The 24,325-nt window shown below is 36.6% G+C and overlaps 1 protein-coding gene across 13 annotated transcripts in view; it reads left to right on the plus strand.

The window, feature by feature from the left end:
- Positions 1–24,325, plus strand: part of CNOT1 (CCR4-NOT transcription complex subunit 1) — a 109,116-nt gene that overhangs the window by 30,026 nt on the left and 54,765 nt on the right. For 12 of the 13 annotated variants that reach the window (XM_004371527.2, XM_004371528.2, XM_023726868.1 and 9 more), the window contains 7 exons: positions 1,872–2,147; positions 20,945–21,052; positions 21,628–21,726; positions 22,141–22,209; positions 22,298–22,352; positions 23,017–23,220; positions 24,152–24,320. In XM_004371527.2, coding sequence (XP_004371584.1) covers positions 2,046–2,147; positions 20,945–21,052; positions 21,628–21,726; positions 22,141–22,209; positions 22,298–22,352; positions 23,017–23,220; positions 24,152–24,320 — 806 coding nt within the window. In that variant the 5' untranslated portion in view covers positions 1,872–2,045. The remainder of the gene's footprint in view (positions 1–1,871; positions 2,148–20,944; positions 21,053–21,627; positions 21,727–22,140; positions 22,210–22,297; positions 22,353–23,016; positions 23,221–24,151; positions 24,321–24,325) is intronic. The other variant, XM_023726867.1, reaches the window with a different exon arrangement.

The raw sequence follows: 24,325 nt of genomic DNA on the forward strand, positions 1-24,325 counted from the left end.
GACTTCGGGCCTTTGTAGGTAGATGGATTTTACATCTGGATTTTTGATTCTGTTCCGTTGGTCAGTGTTTCTGTTGTTGTACCAGTACCAGGCTGTTTTCACTACTGTTGATGTGTAGTAGGTTCCGAAGTCAGGTAGTGCAGGGTCTTCTACTTTATTCTTCTTCAATAAGACCAAACCGAACCTGTTGTCATCCAGTCGATTCTGACTCATAGCAACTCTATGGGACAGAGTAGAACTGCACATAGGGTTTCCAAGGAGTGACCGGTGGATTCAAACTGCCAACCTTTTGGTTTGCAGCCTGAGCTCTTAACCACTGCGCCACCACTCTTCAATAGCATTTTACTTATCTGGGCCCTTTCAGATGGGGTTTTAAGTGAAAGTCTTGTCTCTGTAGCTGCTATAAACTAATACCTTAATTTTCTGTGTACATACAAACATAGACGTGTTTATTATCTGTGTTTTAACAGAAATAGGATCAAAGTTCTATAGCTTTTCACTCAGTGTCATTTATTTGCATTACCCGGCAATATATAGAGAATAGTTTATATGTATGCTTTTATGTTAACACTTAAGATAAATGTAAACGACAGCTGCTTGGTATTCTTGGAAAGCATGTATAAGAAACAATTTGTAATATTGTACGATGTTTTTCCTGTAAAATATGAAATAATTTTAGATGAACAGTACCTACGTTTTCTACATGGGATTTTATAATGTTTTTTACTCTGTAGCACGCAGTAGATTTTTATGACAAAACTACATTTTAAAATGTCTGTTTAGCATGTTGGTTGGGATTTCGTTGCATGTATGTAGGCAGTCCTTATATTGATGAATATCAGGATTGTTCCCAATATCTTACTGTTAGGAAAAATACTGAGAATACCCTTATAGAATTCTTTGTCCCCTACAGTTATTATTACCGCTATATCCTTGGTAAGAGTTTTTTCTTTTTTTTTTGATCACTATTCAGGTAACAATTGTCTTATATATTGCTGTCAAATGTCAGTGACCTTTCGTTTGAACAGTAACACATCATGGTTAAATTGAGAAGTGTTAAAAATGACTATAGTAATTGCTTGGAAGGACGTTAGCCTTTTTATTGCAGGATAGTTTTGGTTATCTTACTTGTTTCTCTACAAATACAGTTGTTTCCACTCTTAAATGATCCCAGTGGCATCACAAGGCATGACAGATCCTCTGGGGTTTTGGGAGAAGGATGCGTATGTATGTTTTTAATAATAAAGGTATGGAAGCCTGTTGAAATAGCACAAATTCAGCACATGATGACTTTCCAAATGTGTTGAATGATCTTCCAAGAAAATCTGAATTCCACAAACACAACTGAGATCTTAGTAGTTTTGAAGCATTATCTGCCTTTCAATCAGCCGTTCAAATACCTAAAACATGCATGCTACTGTACAACTTTAAGACCAAACTGTCAGATTCTGAAGCAGTATATAAGGAGTAAAGTGAATAAATGGATTATTGTAAATAGATTGTCAACAGTGTGGAAAGAGGCACTTTAAATGTGCAATCAGTATTTCTTTCCACAAACTCTAATTTTAATTCTAAATACAGTGCTTTCCTGCTATTTCCAAATAATAAAATAGAAATCTCAAAATTATAGATTGCCTTGTTAAAATAAAACCTTTTGAGGAGGGGTTATTTTCTTATATTTGCTGAATCTTATATTGAAACTTGGTAACATTTATTAGTAGCAATTGAGATAGCTTAAGATTTTTGTTTTTGTTCTTAAATCCTTAGGTGATGTTTTATATACTAAGATGGAAGGAAAAAGGTTTATTAAAACTTTTTTTCCCCTACTTAAAAATTGACTAACTTGGAATTTGGATTTTTTTTTTAAACAGGTGCCATGTTTCAGAACAGAGTAAGACCCTTGGTAAAGAAGAACTGAACACATTGTGCAGACACTAGATACAGGCTAATTACAGAGAAAGCATTAACCTGCCTCTGAGGTGACTAAAGGGGAATAATGGTGATTTTGCGCCGGGCTCGGCCGCCTGCTTCCGCCCCAACCAGCAATGAATCTTGACTCGCTCTCGCTGGCCTTGTCTCAAATCAGCTACCTGGTGGACAATTTAACCAAGAAAAACTACCGAGCCAGCCAGCAGGAAATACAGCATGTAAGTAAATTTGTCAGAAAACAAATACCATTAAAGGTAATGAGTGTGCAGTGGAAAGAAAGCTGGAAATTTATGTGGGTATTGTGCATGAAAGGCAACTAACTTTTGCCCTTTATTTCAAATGCTTTCACTTCAGCTTAATTTAAGAGTCATCTTACCTCAGTCTTTTTTAGCACTCACAGATTTTTATTTTTCTATGGAAATTATGACCTAGTTCCAATTTTAAAATTTTGTTTAAAAAATTGAGATACAAATCACAAAAGTTAACGCTTTTAAAGTGTGCAATTCAGTGGTTTAGTCTTCACAAAGTTGTGTAGCCATGACTACAATCTAATTCCATAACATTTTTATCACCCCAAAAAGAAATGCCAATAGCCATTGGCACTCTTTCTTTATTCCTCCTCCCCCCAACCCCTGGCAACCGCTATCTACTGTTTATCTCTATGGATTGGCCTGTTCGGGACATTTCATATGATGGAATTCGACAATAAGTGATCTTTTGCATCTGACTTCTTTACTTAGCATAATGTTAAGGTTCATTCATGTTGTAGCATGTGTCAGTAGTACTTCATTCTTTTTTTGGTCGAAAATAATATTCCATTGTATGGATATGCCACGTTTTGTCTGTTCAACAGTTGATGGACATAATGGGGTTGTTTTCACTTTTTGGCTGTTACAAATAAATGCTGCTGTGGATACAAGTGTATTTTCAGTTCTGTTGGATGTAATTCCTACGTGCGGAATTGCTGGGTCAGATGTTTTAACACTGCTAAACCGTTTTTCTAAAGTGTCTGCACCATTTACATTCTCACAGTGTATCAGAGTTCATTTTCTCCACATTCTTGATAACACTTGTTATCTGTTTTTTCATCTTAGTCATCCTAGTGGTTGCAAAGTGGTATCTCATCGCATTTCCTTAATAACGAATGATGCTGAGCATCTTTTCGTGTGCTTACTGGCCATTTGTATATCTTTGGAGAAATGGCCATTCAGATCCTTTTGCACACCTTTCCCTCCCCGCCTCCCCAGTTGATTTTAATTGTTCTCAAGTTTAGGTTTGACTTCTGGAGCATTTCATTCAATCTTTATGAAAGCTAAATAGTATAGTTTTAGTGGTCTTACTTTCTTCCCAGTTTTAAGTCAAATGTATGTATGTATGTATTGTGAAAGTATTATAACTTACTAGCTGTGTGACCCTAGGTAACTTTTCTGAACCTCATTTTTCTCATCTGCAAAATGAGGATAAAAAGAATAAAATTTACCTCAAAACTTTGTTATGGTTAAATGAAATTAGATTACCTAACACAGTTCTGTCACAGGCATTAAAAATGCTAATTGCCTTCCTTCTAAAGTGTTAACTAGTTAGTACATAGGGTAACTAGCTTGTAAGTGAAATAGAGGACTAATTATTTAAGCTACATGTAGGAATGAGAGGGCTTGTATGGGAACATTATTTTTCTTTCCCTTTTTTATGTTGTGTGTGCGTAGGACCTGTGTTTACATTTAATTTTTAAAATTTTGTTAATGAGAATATGTACAGCAAAACATACAACAGTTTCTCCATGTACAATTCGGTAACACTGATTACATTCTTTGAACTGTGCAACCATTGTCACTCTCCTTTTCTAAGTTGTTCCTACCCCATTAACATGAACTCACTGTCCCCTAAAGTTCCTATCTAATCTTTCCGAGTTGCTGTTGTCAGTTTGATCCCATATATAGTTCTTGAAAGAGCGTAATGCTCAAGGCAGACATGTTCTACTAGTTAAGCTAAACTATTGTTTGGTTTTAAGAAGACTTTAGGGGATATTTAATTTTATTTTTAAAATAGGTAACCCATTAACCTGATTTCTGGAGTTACCCATTTCCCCTACCCACAGGCAACTGATGTTAGCCATTTCTTTTGACTGTCCTTCCAAAGATATTCTTTGCATATAGAAATTAAGGAAATATTTCCCACGCTTTTTTATGTGAATGGTGCAATAAGTACTTTTCTGCGTCTTTTTTTTTTTAATAGTGTATCTTGGAACTTATTCTTATCCATGCACAAAAAATTTCTCTGTTCTTCTTTAAAGGCTGGATAATAAACCGTTGTATGGATTAACTATATTTTGTTTAATTCCTTATCAGTGGCATTTTTTTGTTTTTGCTATTAATAATACTTTTAAGATCATTTTTTTATATGTCTGTGCTAGTATAATTTATAGGATAGATTCTTTGAAGGTTTGCTGGTTGAAAGGTGTACATTTGAAGTTTTGAATCACCAGATGGCTTGAAAGGAGCACTTTAGTTTGTTTTGAATGCCAGTATCATTTTCTCTGGTTAGGCAGAGAGAAGAGGTTAAAGATTTTGTGGACTTTTTGTTAGCAACCTATCTACGGGTAATCTGTACTGTATACTATTTGGAAAGATAAAGTGGCCATTTTCTGACTCATTCTTTTTATCACGTTGTGAGTAAGAAGGATGGTATTTGACAGTGTGACCTGTTTCCACTAGAATGTCCATCCTCGTTTTAAGAACAAGTTACATAAAAAACAAAAACAAACCCAAACCTATTGCCGTAGAGTCGATTCTGACTCATAGCAACCCTATACGACAGAGTAGAACTGCTCCATAGAGTTTCCGAGGAGCACCTGGTGGATTCGAACTGCGGACCTTTTGGTTTCCAGTTATATGGTAGATGATGAAATTGTTCATGAGTTTGTATACATTTTCCTGGAACTTGGGGGAATAAGGCAAACTCTTCCATATTACTGAAGCTTACTCCTTCAAGTGCTGATTTTTACTTTAAATGAACACTTGGCTGTTGACGGTTTTAAAAACATAATATTGACATAGGTTTTTTTGTTTGTGTGTTTTTAATGTCCCAGTATTATCAAGAAATCCCTTTATGTCCTAAAATCATGCCTCAGGGCCTTCAAAGCTATGGAAGCTACTTACCTCGTAATGAATGGCTCTAGTAGTTTAATATGTGACGTCGGATGGTGTGTGTGTGTTTTGCCACTTCCTTCTCTGGTTGTCCTGATTGCTTCACTCAGCCCTACTCTTGTTTGTTTTATCTGCTCTCAGCTGGAAAAGAAGTTACTCAAATTTCAGGTTCTAATAAATGCTGAAGTTATTGAAATTCCGTGATGAGGAATGCAAGAGCCTTAATTTTGTGAGGTTTATTAGTCATTTAGAGGCCTTTTCTAAAGTTTTCTCTTCAGTTTACAGCTGCTAAAGAGGCTTGTTTACTTGAAATATGACCTTGATAAGTGTAAATTGTGTCTCTTAACCCAGTTTTCAGGTTATTGTGTAATTAGCCATAAGCCAATAACTGCTGCCCAGGAATTACAGTGAATGAGATGGAAATATGTCTTAACATGTTTCTGTACCTGTAAAATGCCTGGCACGAAGTAAACAATCAGGTAACAGTGATTCTTCAGCCCTTCCCTTGTCTCTGTCAGCTCTCGGGAGACTTTTTTCTTCGTGGTTCTGTATAGTGTGGATTTCCATGGTAGAATTGTTCATAACGACTTCCAAGAATATTATGGCCAGGTTTTATTGGCAGACGGTGGTTTTCAGTGAGTGCTCTTGGTTCTGAGCGGGTTTTGAATCCTGAACCCAGAAGATCTTTGGATTACTAGTTATCAGCTCTTCAGTAGTAAATTGGAAAAATACCTCAAATGCACCTTGTCACAGCAGCATTGTTGCAGTAAGAAGAGGCAATTTTATATTGCTTGGCCTATTTCCTTTAAAACTCTCTGCTAAAGAAAGTCATAGCTTAGTTGTGGTGTATTTACTATAACTCTCATTTTTGTTTTTACTCATAAAGTATATTTTAAGTACACTTCACCACTGTGCCACCAGGGCTCTAGATGGGGTCATACTAAACATAAAATTAGTCTTTTGCCATTTTAATTTTAGTAGATCTGTAATTCTTATTAACTGCATAGTTTTCCATAGTGTAGATATACTATGATTTAATTAGTAACCTATTGATGGATATTTAGTTTGTATCCAATTTTTTCTGTTAGAGCAGTGCTTCAGTCAACATTGTTTTATTTATGTATGCCTGTCTCTTTCTGAAGCACTAATTCTTAGATGTGGAAGTACTGCTAGGTCAAAGGGTCAGATTTTGGTGCATATTTTCGGATTCCCTGGAGAAGCTCTTAACTCCCAACAGTGAACGAGGATAGTCAAATTCCTAAACTCTCAAACTCTGGGATTATCAAGCTCTATAATCATTTGCTGTGGCTTTCTGAAATGATACGTTACTGTGACAAACTAAATGAATGAAACCCTTTTGAAAGCTTTCTCTGTATATCCTGTATTTTAGGAAAGTAATATGTTTGGATTGTAATCATAAGTATTTATGCTTTTGTGCTTAGGCAACTCTTCTGTTCTGCTTTCTATTGGAAAAGCTTAATTCTTAGAATTATTTAGCTCCTATTTGATCTTTCTCTTTTTCCATAGTACTGTTTCTTTGGTAGATTGAAGTATTAGCAGGGTTGTGTGCTTGTGGATTTGACTGCATTTGACACTGCTTTGTTTATCAAACTTTAGTAAGGAGGAAGAGTTTATCTTTTTTAATGTGAGACTGGGAGTGTCCCTAGTCAGAGGTGCAAAAAATAAGATCAGTTATAGTGCTTAAGTTTTGTTTGTTCTAATAGTTTCAGTGGTCCTCTTACTACAGAAACAAATCTAAGTTCCTCCTTCTGAGTTTCAGGGCCTTAAAATCTAGTCCCAAAAGCTGTCCACCTTTCCAGTAAAGATTTACCAGTTTTCTTCCTTCACTTGGATTAATTACTTGGGAAATTAATCGGTCTGAAAACTGTGATTGGTCAGAATTTGACCTAACAGTTCATGTAACTGCGATTTAAACTTCTGCTGCGTGCCACACATTATTATTATTTTTTAACTTGTTTTATTGGAATATATTATACATACGTACATATAGAATGGTTCACAAGTTATATGTGTTCAGATGAGTGAATTTACAAAAGTGAACATATACCTGTTACAACCATGTAGATCATGCAGAAACTGAACATAATCACTGATGACCCATTAATTACACTCCGGGTATATATACCAAACAGAAATGCATACATATATTCACCAAAAAACATGTAATAGCCCAAAACTGGAAACCACCCAAGTGTCTGTAAGGTACACTGTAGAGCAGTGTGTCTATTACATGGAACAGCATGGATGGATCTTACAAACACTGTTGAGTAAAAGAAGCTAAGCATTCTATCAGTTTCATCATTCTGTGTGTAACATCAGTTCTCTCATTTCATAGCAACTGTTCAAACATTTACAGTGTTATAGGCTTTGTTTTTCATGTGATTTTAATGCCACTTCTGTCATTCTCATAGCAAGTCTTGCAGACTCGTCCCATTTTACAGTGAAGTTCAAAGATGTTAAGAATCTTGTCCACTGATACTGTTTTAAAATGGCAAATGTGAGATTTAAATTCACAACATCCTTATGTTGAGTCCTTTTATATTTGTTTATGCAAGACAAGAAAGAAAAAAATATTAGATGGGATTGGAAGGTCTTCTAGTCTAGTCCTGTTTTTTGGCTGCCCCTGCTCTAAAACATCTACTAGAACTAATTCCTAAACATCAGATAACCAGTTCACATTCACATTTTTTTGTTTGTTTCATGTGTAAATTTTTTTTTAATAGTTGGTTTGAATCAAGATTCAAATAAAATTCTCTTTGTTACATTGGCCCTTATTAAGTCTTTTAAAATCTGTACTTTTTCTTCCCTCTTTTTTTCTTGCAATTATTTTGTTGACGAAATCAGGTTGTTTGTCCTGTAGTTTTCCCACCGTATTAATTTTGCTGAGCATATCCCCAGGGTGATATTTAACATGTTCCTCTGTCTTTTATTTCCTGCAAATTGGTAGTTAAATTCAGAAGTTTAATCAGATTAAAGGCCCCCCCCCCCAACTTTTATAGATGGTGGTGTATGCTTTCATCAGAAGATTCATAATGTCTGGTTGTTTCTACTTTTGTGATTTTTTTTTAAGCAGGCTTTGATCATTGGTTGTTGTTGTTGTTGGGTGCCCTCGAGTCGTTTCTGACTCATAGTGACCCTACGTACAACAGAACGAAACACTGCCTGGTCCTGCGCCATCCTCTCAGTTGTTGCTATGTCTGAGCCCATTGCTGCAGCCACTGTGTCAGTCCGTCTCGTTGAGGGTCTTCCTCTCTTTCGATGACCCTCTACTTTACCTACCATGATGTCCTTCTCCGGGGACTAGTCCCTCCTGATAACATGTCCAAAGTACATGAGACAAAGTTCTCACCTTCTTTGCTTCTAAGGAGCATTCTTGATGTACTTCTTTGAAGACAAGTTTGTTCGTTCTTCTGGCAGTCCATGGTATATTCAATATTCTTCGCCAACACCATAATTCAAAGGCAGTAATTCTTCTTATTTATCGTCCAGCTTTCGCATGCATATGAGGCTATTGAAAATACCATGGCATGGGTCAGGCGTGGAGCCCTGGTAGCACAGTGGTTAAGAGCTCAGCAGCTAACCAGAAGGTCGACAATTCGAATTCCCCAGCTGCTCTTTGGAAACCCTGTGGGGAAGTTCTGCTCTGTTCTGTAGGGTCTCTATGAGTCAGAACCAACTTCATGGCAACAGGTTTTGGTTTGGGTCAGGTGCACCTTAGTCCTCAAAGTGATGTTTTTGCTTTTGAATACTTAAAGGAGGTCTTTTGCAGCAGATTTACCCAATGCAATACATGCGTTTGATTTCTTGACTAGATTCATTAATTCATTAGAGATTGTAAACTTGTGATATTCTAGTTGTTATTCATTCTTTCTTTATTAGGTAGAATAATTCTGTTGAGGGAAACCTGCCCTCATCAGCTATTTGGTTACTTGAAGGTTTATATAGGAAAAGTGAGATAAATGTTTGATTCTCTTTTAATGGCCAGTTTTCAGAATAATGAGGTGGTTCCATAGCATCCTCCAGAGATCAAAAACCCGTTGCCATCGAGTTTGTCTGACTCATAGCAACCCTATAGGACAGAGTAAAACTGATGACCAGTGAGTTTTTTAATATTCTTATGAACTGTATTTTAAACATATTCAGTGTGTTTCAATCCATTGAAATTATTATTCTTATTGATGTTCACCCTGTTTCATTTTATCCAGTGGAAGCTTATTCAGGTTGGCTCCTGAGTCCTTTTTGTAGTCTTCGATGTCGTTCCAGATAGTGTGGAAACTAAGATGTTCAGCCTACTCTTGTACATTTCTTGCTCCAGACCTGGAATTAGCAATTTCTCTAAAAAGCTTTGGCTTTTCTTTTAGTGGGAAATGATATTTAGAGATCACAATCTCTTATATTGCTTAATGCTGCTGGGTTGGCCATTATTAGGACTTTTCAGTGGTCAGAAATAAAGATAAAATACACTATGCGTTCAGATTGATAATTCCAATTTAATTTCAGGACTACAGGGTTTTTACTTAAATTCATGGTCTAAAGTCTGTCTCTCCTTTCTTCCCATGTATAAAATTTCAATGTTCAGTGGTACAAACATAGTCATTTGCTTTAGTGCACATTATACACACACAAGAGTCTTAGAATACCTATCCTGACACTGGTAACAGCAATGTGATTATTAAAAGTAGTTTATCCTTTTTTCTTTTTTTGAGTCCTTAGGGTATGTCCCTTTTTTACTTCATTTCTTCAATTCGTTTTAGCTACTTTATGTTCAAGAGCAAGTTTCAGAGTCTCTTCTGGCATCCATTTGGTCTTTTCTTTCTTTCCTGTCTGTTTAGTGACCTTTTACTTTCTTCATGTATGATGTCCTTGATTGAGTAAAAGAGCTGAACAGAAGATTTCAAAGGACGGCTCAAGAAGACAGAGTAAAGCATTATAATGAAATGTGCAAAGATGTGGAGTTAGAAAACCAAAAGGGAAGAACGTGCTTGGCATTTCTCAAACTGAAAGAACTGAAGAAAAAATTCAAGACTCGAGTTGGAATATTGAAGGATTCTGTAGGCAAAATATTGAACAACGTGGGAACCATCAAAAGAAGATAGAAGGAATACAAGTCACTATACCAAAAAGAATTGGTTGATGTTCAGCCATTTTAGGAGGTGTAGCATGATCAAGAACCGATTGTACTAAAGGAAGAAGTCCAAGCTGCACTGAAGGCATTGGTGAAAAACAAGGCTCCAGGAACACAACCATCCTCATTCGTTTACATATTTATGGCTGCTTTTTGCTACAACGACAAAGTGGTTGCAACAGAGATAGCATGGCCCACAAAGCCTAAAATATTTACTATCTGGCCCTTTGCAGTGTTTGCAAAGGTCCTAGAGCATAGCAGAGATTTTACTGAAGGTTGGTAATAAGGAAGGAGAAGTAAAACTTGTAAAGAAATTTTCAGCTTTTGCCTAATCCAAGGTCTTTTTCCCAGATGGGCTTTCTGCCTCTTTCTGGAACTATATCAGTGCAGCCAGGAGTAGCCAAACGCCAGATGAACTGACCTGGGTTCTTAGACTGAAGGAAAGGAAAATAATCCTTTCTTTAATGAGGCGCTTCTGAGCTCCTTTTGTTTGTTTATTTATTTATTGTGGTGAAATTATGCAGAATAAAACATTCATCAATTCAACAGTTTCTACGTGTACAATTCAGTGATATTGATTATACTCTTCATATTGTATAACCTCATATATCCCTATCTAACTATTCCACCACCATTAACATAAACTCAGTGTCCCGCCTGAGCAAGAACTCCGCTCTTCCTCCTTCCTCCCACCTGTGGTAACCGCTAATAATCTTTGGTTTCTGTATATTTGCTTATTTCATATAAATGATTCATACAGTATTTGTCCCTTGGTGACTGACTTCACTAAGCATATTATTTTCAAGGTTTATCCATGTTGTAGCATGTGTCAGGACTTCATTTCTTTTTATGGCTGAGTAATATTCCATTGTATTATATACCACATTTTGTTTATCCATTCATCTGTTGATGGACATTTTGGTTGTTTCCACCTTTTGGCTATTGTGAAAGGTGCTGCAGTGAACTTTGGTGTACAGGTTTCTGTTTGAGTTCTTGATTTCACTTCTTCTGGGTATATGCCTAGGATTGGGATTGCTGGGTCATATGATAGTTCCATGGTCAACTTTTGAGGAACCACCAAACTGTTTCCTATACCAGCTGTACCATTTTGCATTCCAGTTAGCAATGGATGAGGGCTCCAGTTTCTCCACATACTTGCCAACAACAGCTGTTGCTTTCCCCTTTTTTTCCTTTTTGATCATTGCCACTCCAATGGGGGTGAGGTGGTGTCTCATTGTGGTTTTGATTTGCCTCTCTCTAATGGCTAATGATGTTGAGTGTCTTTTTGTGTGCTTGTTGGCCATTTGAATGTCCTCTTTGATGAAATGTCTTGAGTCCTTTTTTATTGCCCCAGAAGGACCTCTTCCCAGGATGCCAGACAGTGAAAATATTGTTTCACTTTAGAAAAAAAACTCTTCTCTTACCCACAGGCATTTAGCCTGGTCTTGTAATTCCTCCAAGACAGTTGCACAATAAATTCATGTCAGTATAGCCCCCAACATCTCATTTATTCAACCTTTTGATCTAGAATGAGACTCAGTGAAATTTGGCAGCACACTTTTTTGTCTCTGTAAATAAAAGGATCAACAGTCTTGGGATATAGTTGCACACACAGTTGCATTTAATCAGTGTGTTCGTCTGAAAAACGAGGATGATATTATTCACCTCATTGAGTTGAATCACAGCAACACAGAAGAATTAAATAACTTGTCCAAGGTCACACAGGGCATAAATGACAAGCAGGTATTTGAACCTAATTCTTTCTCTTTTTCTAATTCTGTCTCAAAAGCTGAGGAAAAATATTGACTAAACCAGGAATCTCATCATGAGTAAATGTAGGATTTGCACTGTTTTTTTGGAAATTAGCTGAGTCCATGGATCTCTATATTATGGTGCCCTAAATTAGAGACTTTGGAGAATGTTTACTAGCTGGAATCAGATAGATCTGGATTTCAGTCATCGTTTTGCCACTTACTACGTGAGGAATGTCTCTTGAGAATGTCTCTTTACATCTCTTAGGGCCTCATCTGTAAAATGACAATGATAATGATAACTTACAGGAAAGTTGTAAAAATTAAATGAGATAACAAATTAAAGCAGTTGTTACATTCTGACAACCTAGCAAGTGTTCTGAACTCTTTGCTGTTATTTTATCCCAGTTGGGTAAAAATGGAATTCCCATATAATAATGGTTTATTCTCTCCACTGTGAAAGGCCCATTTCTCAAATATTATTTCAGGTTTAATGTTTTTTTTAAAGCTCAGATGTGCACTACTGAACTCCTCTTACAATTTACTGCCTGTTTTCAAAAGCCTTCAAATCCATTTGAAGGTTACATTGGGGGAGGGGCACTTGGGCGATATCATTGTGGCAACCACTGATGCTCTTTTGACAAGATCCTGAGAGTTCAAGACCTTCAGGGAAAAGGTGGCTTCAGAATGTTCTTTGTGGTCCATTAGGCATGGATCATTAGAAGTACAAGGAAACATTTGTAGGAATCTCTACTACCAGCAGCCCACAATGAACCCATTCTTGACACCACAGACTCTTAAAACATCTCAGTTCTAAGAATTGCAGTGATGATTGACACATTGCGGAGAACAGACTGAACAAGCTGCTGTCTGTGATGACATTAGCAGATGTACTTGTAAAGTTTTTAAATGTTTCCAGGTGGGACATTCTTAAGTTATGTTAAAAAAGCACTGCATTAATGTGCTATGTAAGAATATTGGATGAAATGGATTCTGTTCATTACATAATGGGCATATTTTCATAAAGCTCTGCCTAGATATCTACATCTTTATCTACATACATAAGTGTCATCAACAAGGCCCATTATACCACACCACATGGGACCAACAACACATCGAGAAATTACATAAATGGATCCTGACACTATTTTTCAGCAATTTCTCTTAAATGGTTATTTTCGTGTAGTTTCTTTCTTGTTGAACAGTTTCCGTGATGTACTCTAGATGGGTTATTATTCTGTGGTTATATATGTGAGGAGGACAATGTAAGAAGATTTAACTAACTTTTGGTTCTCATTAAAAGTTTCCTATATAGAATAAAATGAGGTTCACAAATACTGAACAGTATATGTAAGTGTTCATACTGTTAATTTGATGGGAAATGCTGAGAATGGGGTGGAAAACTCATTTGCTATTGCTAGACTAAAAGTTTTAGCCACTCAGCCTGATTGTTGGTTACTGTTCTCAAAATGGAGTCAGCCTGCAAAGCAAACTGTTTCTTGTCTGTCAAATTGTCAAGAAGAAAATCAATAAATAATATATGAAGACTTCCTTTATCTGAAATTTTCTCCATTTAGTGGGAACAAATGTTATCAGTGATAGAGTGTGTTTGCATTTTAAGAGCATTACTACCGTGCCTTCTTCCAAATCTCAGTGTTTAATTGGTTCCAATTCCATGGCTCATTATTTAACCCAAGCTCTTTAGGTTCTATCCTGGATAATGAACATTTCCTCTTCATTTGTATTTTGACTATGAAGTAAAACATCTTCTCCGAGTATAGAACATGTTAGCTCCACAAACCAGGTGCTAATGACTCCAGTCTTTTTGTTTCAAAATTGATGTAATACAAGGCACGAAGGCTGGGTGTGAGGGTTAATGTGACTTAGGCATTTCAGATTAAACAGGGCCAAAGTTAGATTGCCTCTTGGGCTGCCTGACATGCTCTAGTCTAACTTGCTTCTTTCCCAGGGTTGCCCTTCTTGGGAAATGGCATATCCATCTCCCCTCCCCAATCTCATACTGTTAATAAGTTATCTTTGGAATCTCTGTTTTCTTTATTCCTTACCAATGTCTAATGACAGTCTTGTCATTTCGAATTCGAAGTTATTTCTCCATCTCACCACCACCACCACCACCCTAGTTCGAGACACTCCCATTTCATGCCCCCTCTACTTAAATGGTCTGTTCTCCTCAGTGGTACTGTTTCTCCGTTCTGTATAATTTTCTGCACAGCAACAGAGAGGCCTTTTTTTTTTTTTTTTAAAAAAAATTGTGCTTTAGGTGAAAGCTTACAGAGCGAATTAGTTTTTCATTCAACAGTTATACACAATTTTTTTTGTGACATTGGTTGCAAACCCCACAAAGTGTCAACATTTTTCCCTTCTCTACCCTGGTTTCCCTGTTTCCATTCGTTCAGTGTTCCTGTCCCTGCCTTCTCGTCTTTGCTTCTGGACAGGTGTGTCCATATGGAGCCCTGGTGCTGTGGTGGTTAAGACCTTGGCTGCTAAGCAAAAGGTTGGCAGTTTGAATCCACCAGCTGCTCCTTGGAAATCCTGTGGGGCAGTTCTACCCTGTCCTATAGGTTCACTGTGAGTCAGAATCGACTTGGCGGCAACAGTTTTTTTTTCGGGGGGCCCATTTAGTCTTGTGTACATAATTGAGCCATAAAGCATGTTCCTCATATGTGTTACTGTTTGTTTTATAGACCTGTCTAATCTTCGGCTGAAGGATAAACTTCGGGAATGACTTCAGTTCTGAATCAAAAGGCCACAGACAGACCATTTTGATAGGCGATTTTGATCATGTCACCACACTGCTAAAAAATCTCAATGACTTCTTCATGCCATTAAAACAAAACCCAAATCCTTAACGTGATGCAGAAGGCCCCACATGGTCTGGCCTCCACCTATTTCTATAGGTTCATTTCCTGTCCTTGTGGCCTCACTCACCGTGCTTTACCCACGCTGGCCTTCTATTGTTCTTTTAGCTTGCCAAATTTTCCTGCTCTTCCCTCAGTGCTTTTCATGCCCACGTCTGTTCAAACTTTACATCTCAGTCTGAGAGGCCTTCTTTGACACATTTCCACACCTCAGCTACAGTCCGCTGTAAAGTAGGTTCCCCTCTTTTCCTCTCTCATGACACCCTGCTGTTTTTCTTCACTGCCCCTCTTCTCCATTGTTGGTATGCATTTTGAGAGTATTTTACTGTCTTTTCCCTACTAGCTGTGGGCCCCATGAGGACAAAGACCAGGTCTTTTTGTTCAGTGCCATTTCCCCAGTGCTTGGCAAGAGCTTGACAAAATGTAGGACTTCAATTAGTAATAAATGGATGAATTTTTGGAAAAACACCAAGTAGATTGTTTCTTTTGATTAATTCTAGCAAATCACACCCAGTTACACAATCAGAAAAGCTCATTATTTTTAGCACCTCTTAAACACATTATGAAAATCAGATGCTGTCATCACCATCACCATTATCATCATTTACTATTGTCTCAGTACACTTTCTAGATCCCATCCATTGGCTAATGTGGACTACAAGGTAGGGTTGCCAAATAAAAAACAAATTCACCAGCTAAGCTTGAATTTCAGATAAACAACAAATAATTTTTATTGTGTGCCCTGTGCAGTATGTAAGGCATATTGATAGTAAAAAAAATTTATCTAAAATTTAAATTTAAATGAGTGTCCTGTATTTTTATTTGCTAAATCTGCAAATGAAGTTTGACCCCAGATTGCTCCTACTTCAAGGGAAGTGTCGTTTGAATTTTTCAGACAGTCCAATTCAGTGAGGTTTATAAACATGCCAAAGGGAGAGACACAGAAGGGAATGAAAACTTGGAAGTCTTTGTGATGGCTATATTAACCCAATTTTTAATTCATTGCTACTGTGTGAGAGGGTTAGGACAATGGCTTCAGTGAAAGGGCAGTACTTTGTTGATTGCTACAAGGAGCAGTTGAAGGGATGTAGAAATTTGATCAGTCAAGACATGTTGACCATGATGTTTTTATCCATATCCCCCAATTGAAGTCCATTCTAAGTGACAGAATCAGCCATGGAAGCACTTATGGCGTTACTGGGCTTATTGGAACAAAAACTCATTTCAAATAACTAAAAATGCATGACACTGTACGTGGTTGGTGGTTGTGCCATTAAAAATTTGGATGTTCGTAGTTTTTTTTCTTTTACCTGTGAAATTGTCATTGAAGGATGAATTAATAATTTTCCATAAAATTAGCAAAATGGTAAAAATCATGTTTCCTCATGATGTATATATGTTAAATCATACTTAAAACTGATTTATAAAGATTATATGTCTTTTAAGAATTTTATCCCCAAATATATTTGGGTATTTCCCTAACCCTACGATAGAAATGATACACTCACTATAAAACTTAGTTTCTTAGAATATTGAAATTTACCTTAAAGATTAATTGTAGGCAGGCAGGTACTGTGATATCATTATTTAAAGAAAGAGAAATCCCGTTTATAAATACTTCAGAGCCATACTTGGTGTAGGCATTCTCATTTTTATTTGAAGTCCAATTGTCACTAGTTATGAAATTCTTGTATTTTTCCCTAGTTTTGTAAATATTGCTTCCCTTTATTCTATAGCAACATTGAATGCCAAAGCTGTCTGTTTCCCCTTCTCCATTTGCTGTAGGGGACTTAATTTTCCTGCTTGCATCTACTCCTAACCTCAATATTCTTGTGAATTTTCTCTTAATTCAAGCTCATTAACTTCACCTGTATGCTCTGGCATTGGTCAGCTTTGCCTCAGCATTTCATCAGCTTTTCTTGTAATATGGAGTACCCTTTGATCTTCTAATTGAAGTCTTTATTTTAGAGGTATTTTTGTTTTCTTTGAATATGTTTCATTTGTTTTCATGGATTTGAAGGTATATTGATTATTCTGTGTTGGAACACCTTTGAGTTTTCTTTTTTTTTTTTTAATCTTTTAGTCTGTCCTTTTCATATGTTTTGCCTAGATTTATGTGATATCGTTAAACCTTCCTTTAATTATTTTGAAGACCCCTTGGTGATGGATGCAGTGGTTAAGCTCTGGATTGCTACCAGAAAGGTCAGTGATTTGAACCCACTGGCTGCACCAAGGGAGAAGGATGTGGCAGCCTGCTTCCATAAAGATTTACAGCCTTGGAATCCCTTCGGGGCAGTTCTACTCTGTCCTGTAGGGTCGCTATAAGTCAGAGTCGACTGAGAGCAATGGGTTAATTATTTGAAACGATTTTTGTTTTATAGTTTTTGCTGCTGTGTGGCTATCTTCATTGTAAGGTTTTTTCTTCTGTTTCTTTTCTAGGCGCTGGAAGCTTGCTTTCATGTCCTTTTCTTGTTATCTTGTCTTTGAACCAGTGTTTTGCTTTTTTAAGGACTTTCCCCTTTAAAAACAAAAACAATCCCTATAATTTCTTCGAGACTACAGAATACTATTTCTTTGAACTCTTTATCAGTATATTTTGATAAGAAATTTGAAATGTATGTTTACCTGTCTTGTTTGTTTCATTGCTCTGTTTATTTTACAGTTTCTTCAGATAGGTTCCATGATGATTCTTTGAATTTTTGCCCATCTTTGAATGAGTCTAGTTAGTTACTCACGTATCAGCAGTGTGGAGATGCTTGAGAGTGTGGGAATATTGAGGGTAGCCTACCATTTCTCTCTGTTTTCAGATTTTATAATGGTTGACACCTCTTCTTTCTCTTTCTGCTTCTATTCCAGCACCCTCCTTTGGCTAGATGGTTAACTCATAGATATTAAAAGTGGCATCCTGAGCCTGGTTTACTCCTTTATAGCTCTATCTGCTTTGCTTTTCTGCAGTTTCTGCATGTTAATCTGGCTCTCTAAATGGACAGTCTGTCTTCTTTCATGATTCATTTGTACCCCAGATGTCATCATTTGAACATAGGATAACTGCATATGTTTTGGGATATTTAACAGTCCTAAACATTTGTATCTATTGATTTATCAGCCCTAAAGAAGAATCTGTATTTGGCCTTTCGTCTGAGGAGAGAAAAATGTTTTCTCTGCCATAACAGAATGTTTCATTGGAAATGGAATTTTTATTTTGTATTTTGAGTGGTTAGAATAGAAAAATCCTTTTACTTCCACCATCTTTTACTTAGGAATATGAAGTTTTTGCTCTTAAATTAATGCCTTTCCTGTTAAAAGTAACTGTTTATATTTGCTGCAGAATTTCCTCCTGTTTTCATGGTCTTTTCATTATGTTAAACTGCTTTGAATAGATGCAGTATTTTTATAAAGTCCAAACTATTCATACAGATAATACACTAAAAACCTGAAATGAATATGCTTAAGGGTAGAATATGTTTAACAATTTTAAAAAATATAGAGATTCTTTTTTTTTTATATGAAGTGTTACGTATATTTCGGTGGACTCTAGTTATTCCAGTCATTTGCAAAACTTGTAAATATTGTCATGTAGTGAGTGACTGTCTTCAGTCGGCAAAAACAAGACAGATCTGGTACTTTTATAGAATCTTGGGTATTTCAAGACTTTTGGTTCAGTTTGTTTTGCATGTGTGTGTGAAAATGCAAATTTTACGGGGGCTTAATTTTACAAGGATACATATAATCTTCGTCATCACTGCAACTCAGGATAATGTTTTTAAAATGCCACTTGAGTTTAAGAAGAAAAAAATAAAAAAATTTTCCTAGTGAGAGGGGCCAGCGTGGTGTCTCGGAAGGAATATTCCATTCACTTAGCAGTCATAAAACATACTGTCTGGTCTTACTACCAGCTAGCAAGTTATGTGTAACATCTTTAGTTATTGCAACCTTGCATATGTGTGTTTAATATTATATTGTTGTACATTAATACTTCATGGGGTTGTGAAGATAGAGTGTCTGTGAAAGCAGTTGCAAACTATAAAACATAGAAATGATGTAAAGGACAAAAGGGGATATTAGTAAGTCTTTGCTGACTCTTGGTTAAGCACTTGGAACTTTTTTTTTTTTTTGCCATTGCCAGTCAAATGGAATATTTACTTTCCTTTTTTTTTTAGGTAGGTATAACAGTACTAGATAAGTCGGTATGTTCGTTAACTATGACCTAGCCCCTGACTATCTTTGACCTTTTTTCGTTCTTCAGACAAGTGCTTTCCTGTATTGGAGCCTTTGTAATAGATTTTCCTTCTGCCAGGAATGCTTTTCCGCCTTTCTCCAGCCCTGTCTGTCGCCTTTCTCCAACCCTGTCTGTCGTTGTCAACTCACTGTATTTTGTTTCAGCTCCTCTCTGAGCACCCCTCCCCCCCGTCATTACATCACATAGCCTTGTATTTTCTTCACTTAACAGGTAATATTATCAGAAATTATTTTTGCCTATGCTTTTCTTCTTCCATTAGAATGTACTTTATGAGAATCATAGACTCCACCAATCTTCTTTTCTGCTGTACTTGCTGCACCTAAAACAGTGTCTAGCATGTATACAGGTACTCAATAAATATTTGTTGAGCCAGATTTTGTTCTTTTGAGAGAGGCTTGGTTAGTTGGAGAATAGGTAATTCTATTCCTAGTTAATCTGAGTTGGCTCTTCATGAGTGGTCAACATTCTAGGAGGATACTGGAAGGTCAGACTTGTTCCTGTGTTTACAGAACTTAATCAAGGAAAGATAAAAACCTGCAAAACCAATACATTATGAATAGGTTCATGGTAGCCTTTGGAGATGCAGAGGTTTTTGTTGATCATCTGATTATATAGATTTTAACTTTCAGATGCCTATGGGACAATGTAAAGATTAATCTTACCTAACTCAACACATTTTTCTGCACAGGAAAACGGAAACTAAAATAAGTAATTTAGCCAGCTGTCAGATAATACAGTTAACATGATACATTACAAACATCCTAGGCTTTGGAGTTAGACTATGAATCCAGATTTTTAACTCCCAGACTACTGGATCTTAGGCTCGTGGAATCAGTTTTAAGTGTCTACCTCTTCACCTACAAAATGGGGATAATTCTTGGCAGGATTGTTGATGATGAAACTAAAGAAGCTCAGTACGATATCTAGCCCAAAGTAGGTTGTTAACTGTTTATAATTTATAATGTTTAATGTGGCATTTAATAAATATTTATGCTGCACATACACTGTGCTAATAAGCTCTTTTCTAGACTAGATATGTACACCTTAATACAACCACGCAGATTCCCTGTTCTTGTGCAATTAATAGTTGAGTGAGGGACACAGACAATAAATATATCAGGTGGAGGTAAGTGCTGTGGAGAAAAGTAAAGCAGTGTGAGAGGTGATGGTGGGACAGGTTATGTTGCTATTTTAGGGAGGGTAGTCACCAAAGGCCTCACTGATGAGGTGACTTTTAAGTAGAGACCTAAAGGAAGTGAAAGATCAAACCATGTGCAGTTATCTGGAGCTTTCCAGTTAGAAGGAATAGCAAGTACAAATGTTGGTGATTTTGAGGAACGGTGAGGAACAAACTAATGGAGCTCAAGGGCATCATCCAAAGCACCGAGTTCAGAGGTAGCTGGTGGCCGGTTCATTTAGGGCCTTGCCTTTTAGGTCATTGTATAGAGTCACAGCTGTGTTAGAGAAATTATAGGTTACATTTTTAGAGTAAAAATAATACCGGGAAAAAATGCTCTTATGAGTTTAGTTTGTTACACAATTGTTACCTTAAAACTCTTTTTTTTAACTTTGTATTTCCACCACATGTGGTTTTATGCTGCCTGGTGTTTTTTGTATAGAAGTTGACTAAAGTGCATAGGCTTATATGGGGTAATTACTGGTAGTTTTTCTTCTTCTCAGTCCTTCTTGCTAGTAACTGTAAGAAACATTTTAAAAATATAAAATATTCATACCTCCATCTTAGTAATCCCTATACTCATTCCAGTATGAACAATTAACTTAATTTGGGATTTTGTGCTAGAGATTGGTCACCCCCATGTTGACTTGAAAACTTATATTTTTGGTCTTTTTAGATTGTGAATCGGCACGGTCCTGAGGCAGACAGGCATTTATTACGCTGCCTATTTTCGCATGTGGATTTCAGTGGCGATGGTAAAAGCAGTGGCAAAGATTTCCATCAGGTATTTGGGGCTCATAGAGTTTATGTCCACTTAGCTTTAATTGTTCAGTGAATTATATTTTGGGCATAGTGTTTGTAGCAAGTGACACATACAGAGAGCATCCAGAAATTAATCTTAGCTGGATGGCTAAAAGGTGTTCTTGGACTTCTCCTTTTTTCTGTCCTTCCCTTCTCCTGCCCAGCTGCCCTTACAGCTACCTAGTTCAGGCTTAGAGAGCTGGGGATGTGACCTGCCTGAAGGAAGCAGGAATGGGGATGTCCTGCTTGACAAGTAAGTAAGGCAGAGAGGGGAATCTCATGTCCTGGGTTGAGTCTTCTTTGGCTTGATTCTCAGTCTGGTAACAGTTTCTTATGATATTGTCCTCATAGTCTTATTAGTGGGCATTATTTTGTGGAGGTTTTTGTTTAACACTGTTACTAATTGAACTTAGTTTAAATGGGAGCTTTAAAGAGCTGATTTTGATAACATAGAAACATATAGTATTACATTACACTTACATGTTCTGAGCACATCTGCTTTTTATTTGTGCAAGATGACTGTCAGCGCTAATGAAAATTCCTTTTTTATTTTTGAAGACTCAGTTTCTGATTCAGGAGTGCGCGTCGCTGATTACAAAGCCAAATTTTATCTCGACGCTTTCCTATGCCATTGATAATCCATTGCACTATCAGAAGGTTGGTATTTATTGCTTATATTTTTAGCAGTGCTAATAATATGATCTCTTATTAAGCTTTCTAAAGAGGCCATCAACCTTGATCTCATAATGTCATGCCTTAATTTTAAAATTTCAAGTAGTTACTTAGGGTTTCTATTGTAGCTTTCTAACAAAATCCAGGCAGTTAGTTTGATAATAAATAAATCCTGCTAAAACCAGATCCTATGAAGGCTTAAGCTTTATTACTATAAAGCTGAGATGTTAGTTCATAGTATGTCAGTTCACAGTTCTAGGACATGGTGTATTGTTTCTAGAAGCACTACACGTTACCTTTATTGGTAAATAGCTTCATACTTGAGCAAACAGATGCCTTTAAAAACTGTTTGAAAACTTGTTAAGTTCTTGTTTTAAAATAAAGTTTGTTCTGTTTCAGAGTTTAAAGCCTGCACCCCACTTATTTGCCCAGCTGAGTAAAGTTCTCAAGTTAAGCAAAGTACAAGAGGTAAGTGATTTAGTAAAGAGAGGTGGGCCAAATTAGAATTAAAAACAGCCATTTGAATTCTTAGTCTCTCTAACCCTTCTTATTTCAGGTAATTTTTGGCCTTGCCCTCTTGAATTCTTCCAGCTCGGATCTCAGAGGTTTTGGTATGTTCCTTTTTTCCTAAAAATTCTATAGTGAAGTGAGATTCTTTAAAATCAGCTTGGGGAATCTTGAGGCTTCATAGTTTAGAAATTACAATTGATTTTTTTTTAAAACAAGACTGACTCCCCTTGGTCTCTTTAAAGGTTAACTTTTAAAATACCAGCTAGAGATGTGAAGCATCACAAAGGGGTAAAGGGTGATTTGGTAAATGAGAAGGATGAGTAGATGTATTTTATTTATAGAATACACCTACTCCGCACTTATCGACTATCTTGTTATCTGATATTTCACATTTATGACAGTAGTAAGAAAAATCTATCTATTTCGTGAGCTAACGATGTATGTCTGGCAGTTCAGGAATTCCGAGGTGCGAGGTGAGAGTAACGCTACCTGTGATAGTTAAGGTTATGTGTCAGCTTGGCTGGGCAGTGATTCTCAGTGGTTTGGCAGTTATGTAATGATGTAGTCATCTTCCATTTTATAGTCTGATGTGGTCATCTTCCATTTTCATATAATACCCGTTTTTGCATAACAACCTGGTCTTTGAAACCTAATCATGTTGATCAGTGAGGAGTGGGTGTTTATAGATACATTTTGATGGTATGTGACTTTTTACTCATTGTGCTGTGGAAATGATGTTTGGTTTTTGGTTTGCCTGATTTTTAGCTGCCCAGTTTATCAAACAGAAGCTTCCAGATCTTCTGCGTTCTTACATTGACGCAGACGTCAGTGGAAATCAAGAAGGTGGCTTCCAAGATATAGCAATAGAGGTCCTACACCTCCTCCTCTCCCATCTCCTCTTTGGGCAGAAGGGAGCCTTTGGAGTTGGACAGGAGCAGATAGACGCTTTTCTTAAGACGTTGCGCAGAGGTAAGGGAGTGTTTTATAGCCTACAAAAAGTAATTTCTTTGGATAATCAAAAACACAATAAAGCATTTTAGAATATAAGTAAAGGTAGGGATTTACCCTCCTGTGTTTATGTTGGTGTAATCTTTTTGAAGAGAGTATTTTATAATTTAAAATATGAATGATAAAGCCTCATTATAGAACAGGTATAAATGGATGTGGCTTAACCAACAATCTTGTTATATAAATATCATAGTTAACACTAGATATATTTCTAGATGTAGATAGATAGATTTTTAAAAAAAAGTCTTTTTTTTTCCCTTCTCCCTTAGGAAGACTACATTATAATAACATGCTAATTTTTTAGTTTTTAAAAATTTTAATCATTCTCCTGTATTGGTCAGTTTTGATAGACTCACTTTGCCACCTTTACTATTGGCCGTTGTTATGCTAAATAACTACTGGTTCTAATGTTGCCATTCTTTATTTCTCTGATCATTCTTTTTAGAGAGGTAAGTACCCTTAAATCTTTGGTAGTGGACTAACATCCTGTAATTTTTTTCCTTCCTAATGCTTATATAGTTTAATTTTAAGCTGCGTTAACTTTTTCGGTGATAGGTAATTTTCTGCTTGTCACTGAAATAAATAGGCTCTCATATTCTGTTTATGTTTCTGATGCCTTCCTTGTGTGAAAATTGATAGTTAGCCCTATTGTGAGAATTTAAAGTAATAGTTAGGGCATGGATTGGTCATTAGATACCAGAATCCTAATATGAAAAATGAAAAGTATGCTTATGAGAAATTTTTGTGATATAAAAATATTCAAATTGGTTTACTAAAGGTTGGAAAAAACTAAACCTTGCTTTGAACACGAACTTGTGAAGAATCAGGTTTGAGGGGCTGTTAGTGAGCATTTAATCACCACAGCAGTTACAATTCTGTTCTTTTTCTTCAGATTTTCCCCAGGAACGCTGTCCCGTGGTGCTTGCACCACTTTTATACTCTGAAAAACGGGACATTCTAATGGACAGGATCCTGCCTGATTCTGGAGGGGTAGCTAAAACCATGATGGAGAGCTCTCTGGCTGACTTCATGCAAGAAGTAGGCTATGGCTTTTGTGCAAGGTTGG

The sequence above is a fragment of the Trichechus manatus genome, unplaced genomic scaffold (assembly GCF_000243295.1).
Source record: "Trichechus manatus latirostris isolate Lorelei unplaced genomic scaffold, TriManLat1.0 scaffold00014, whole genome shotgun sequence".
Lineage (NCBI taxonomy): Eukaryota > Metazoa > Chordata > Mammalia > Sirenia > Trichechidae > Trichechus > Trichechus manatus.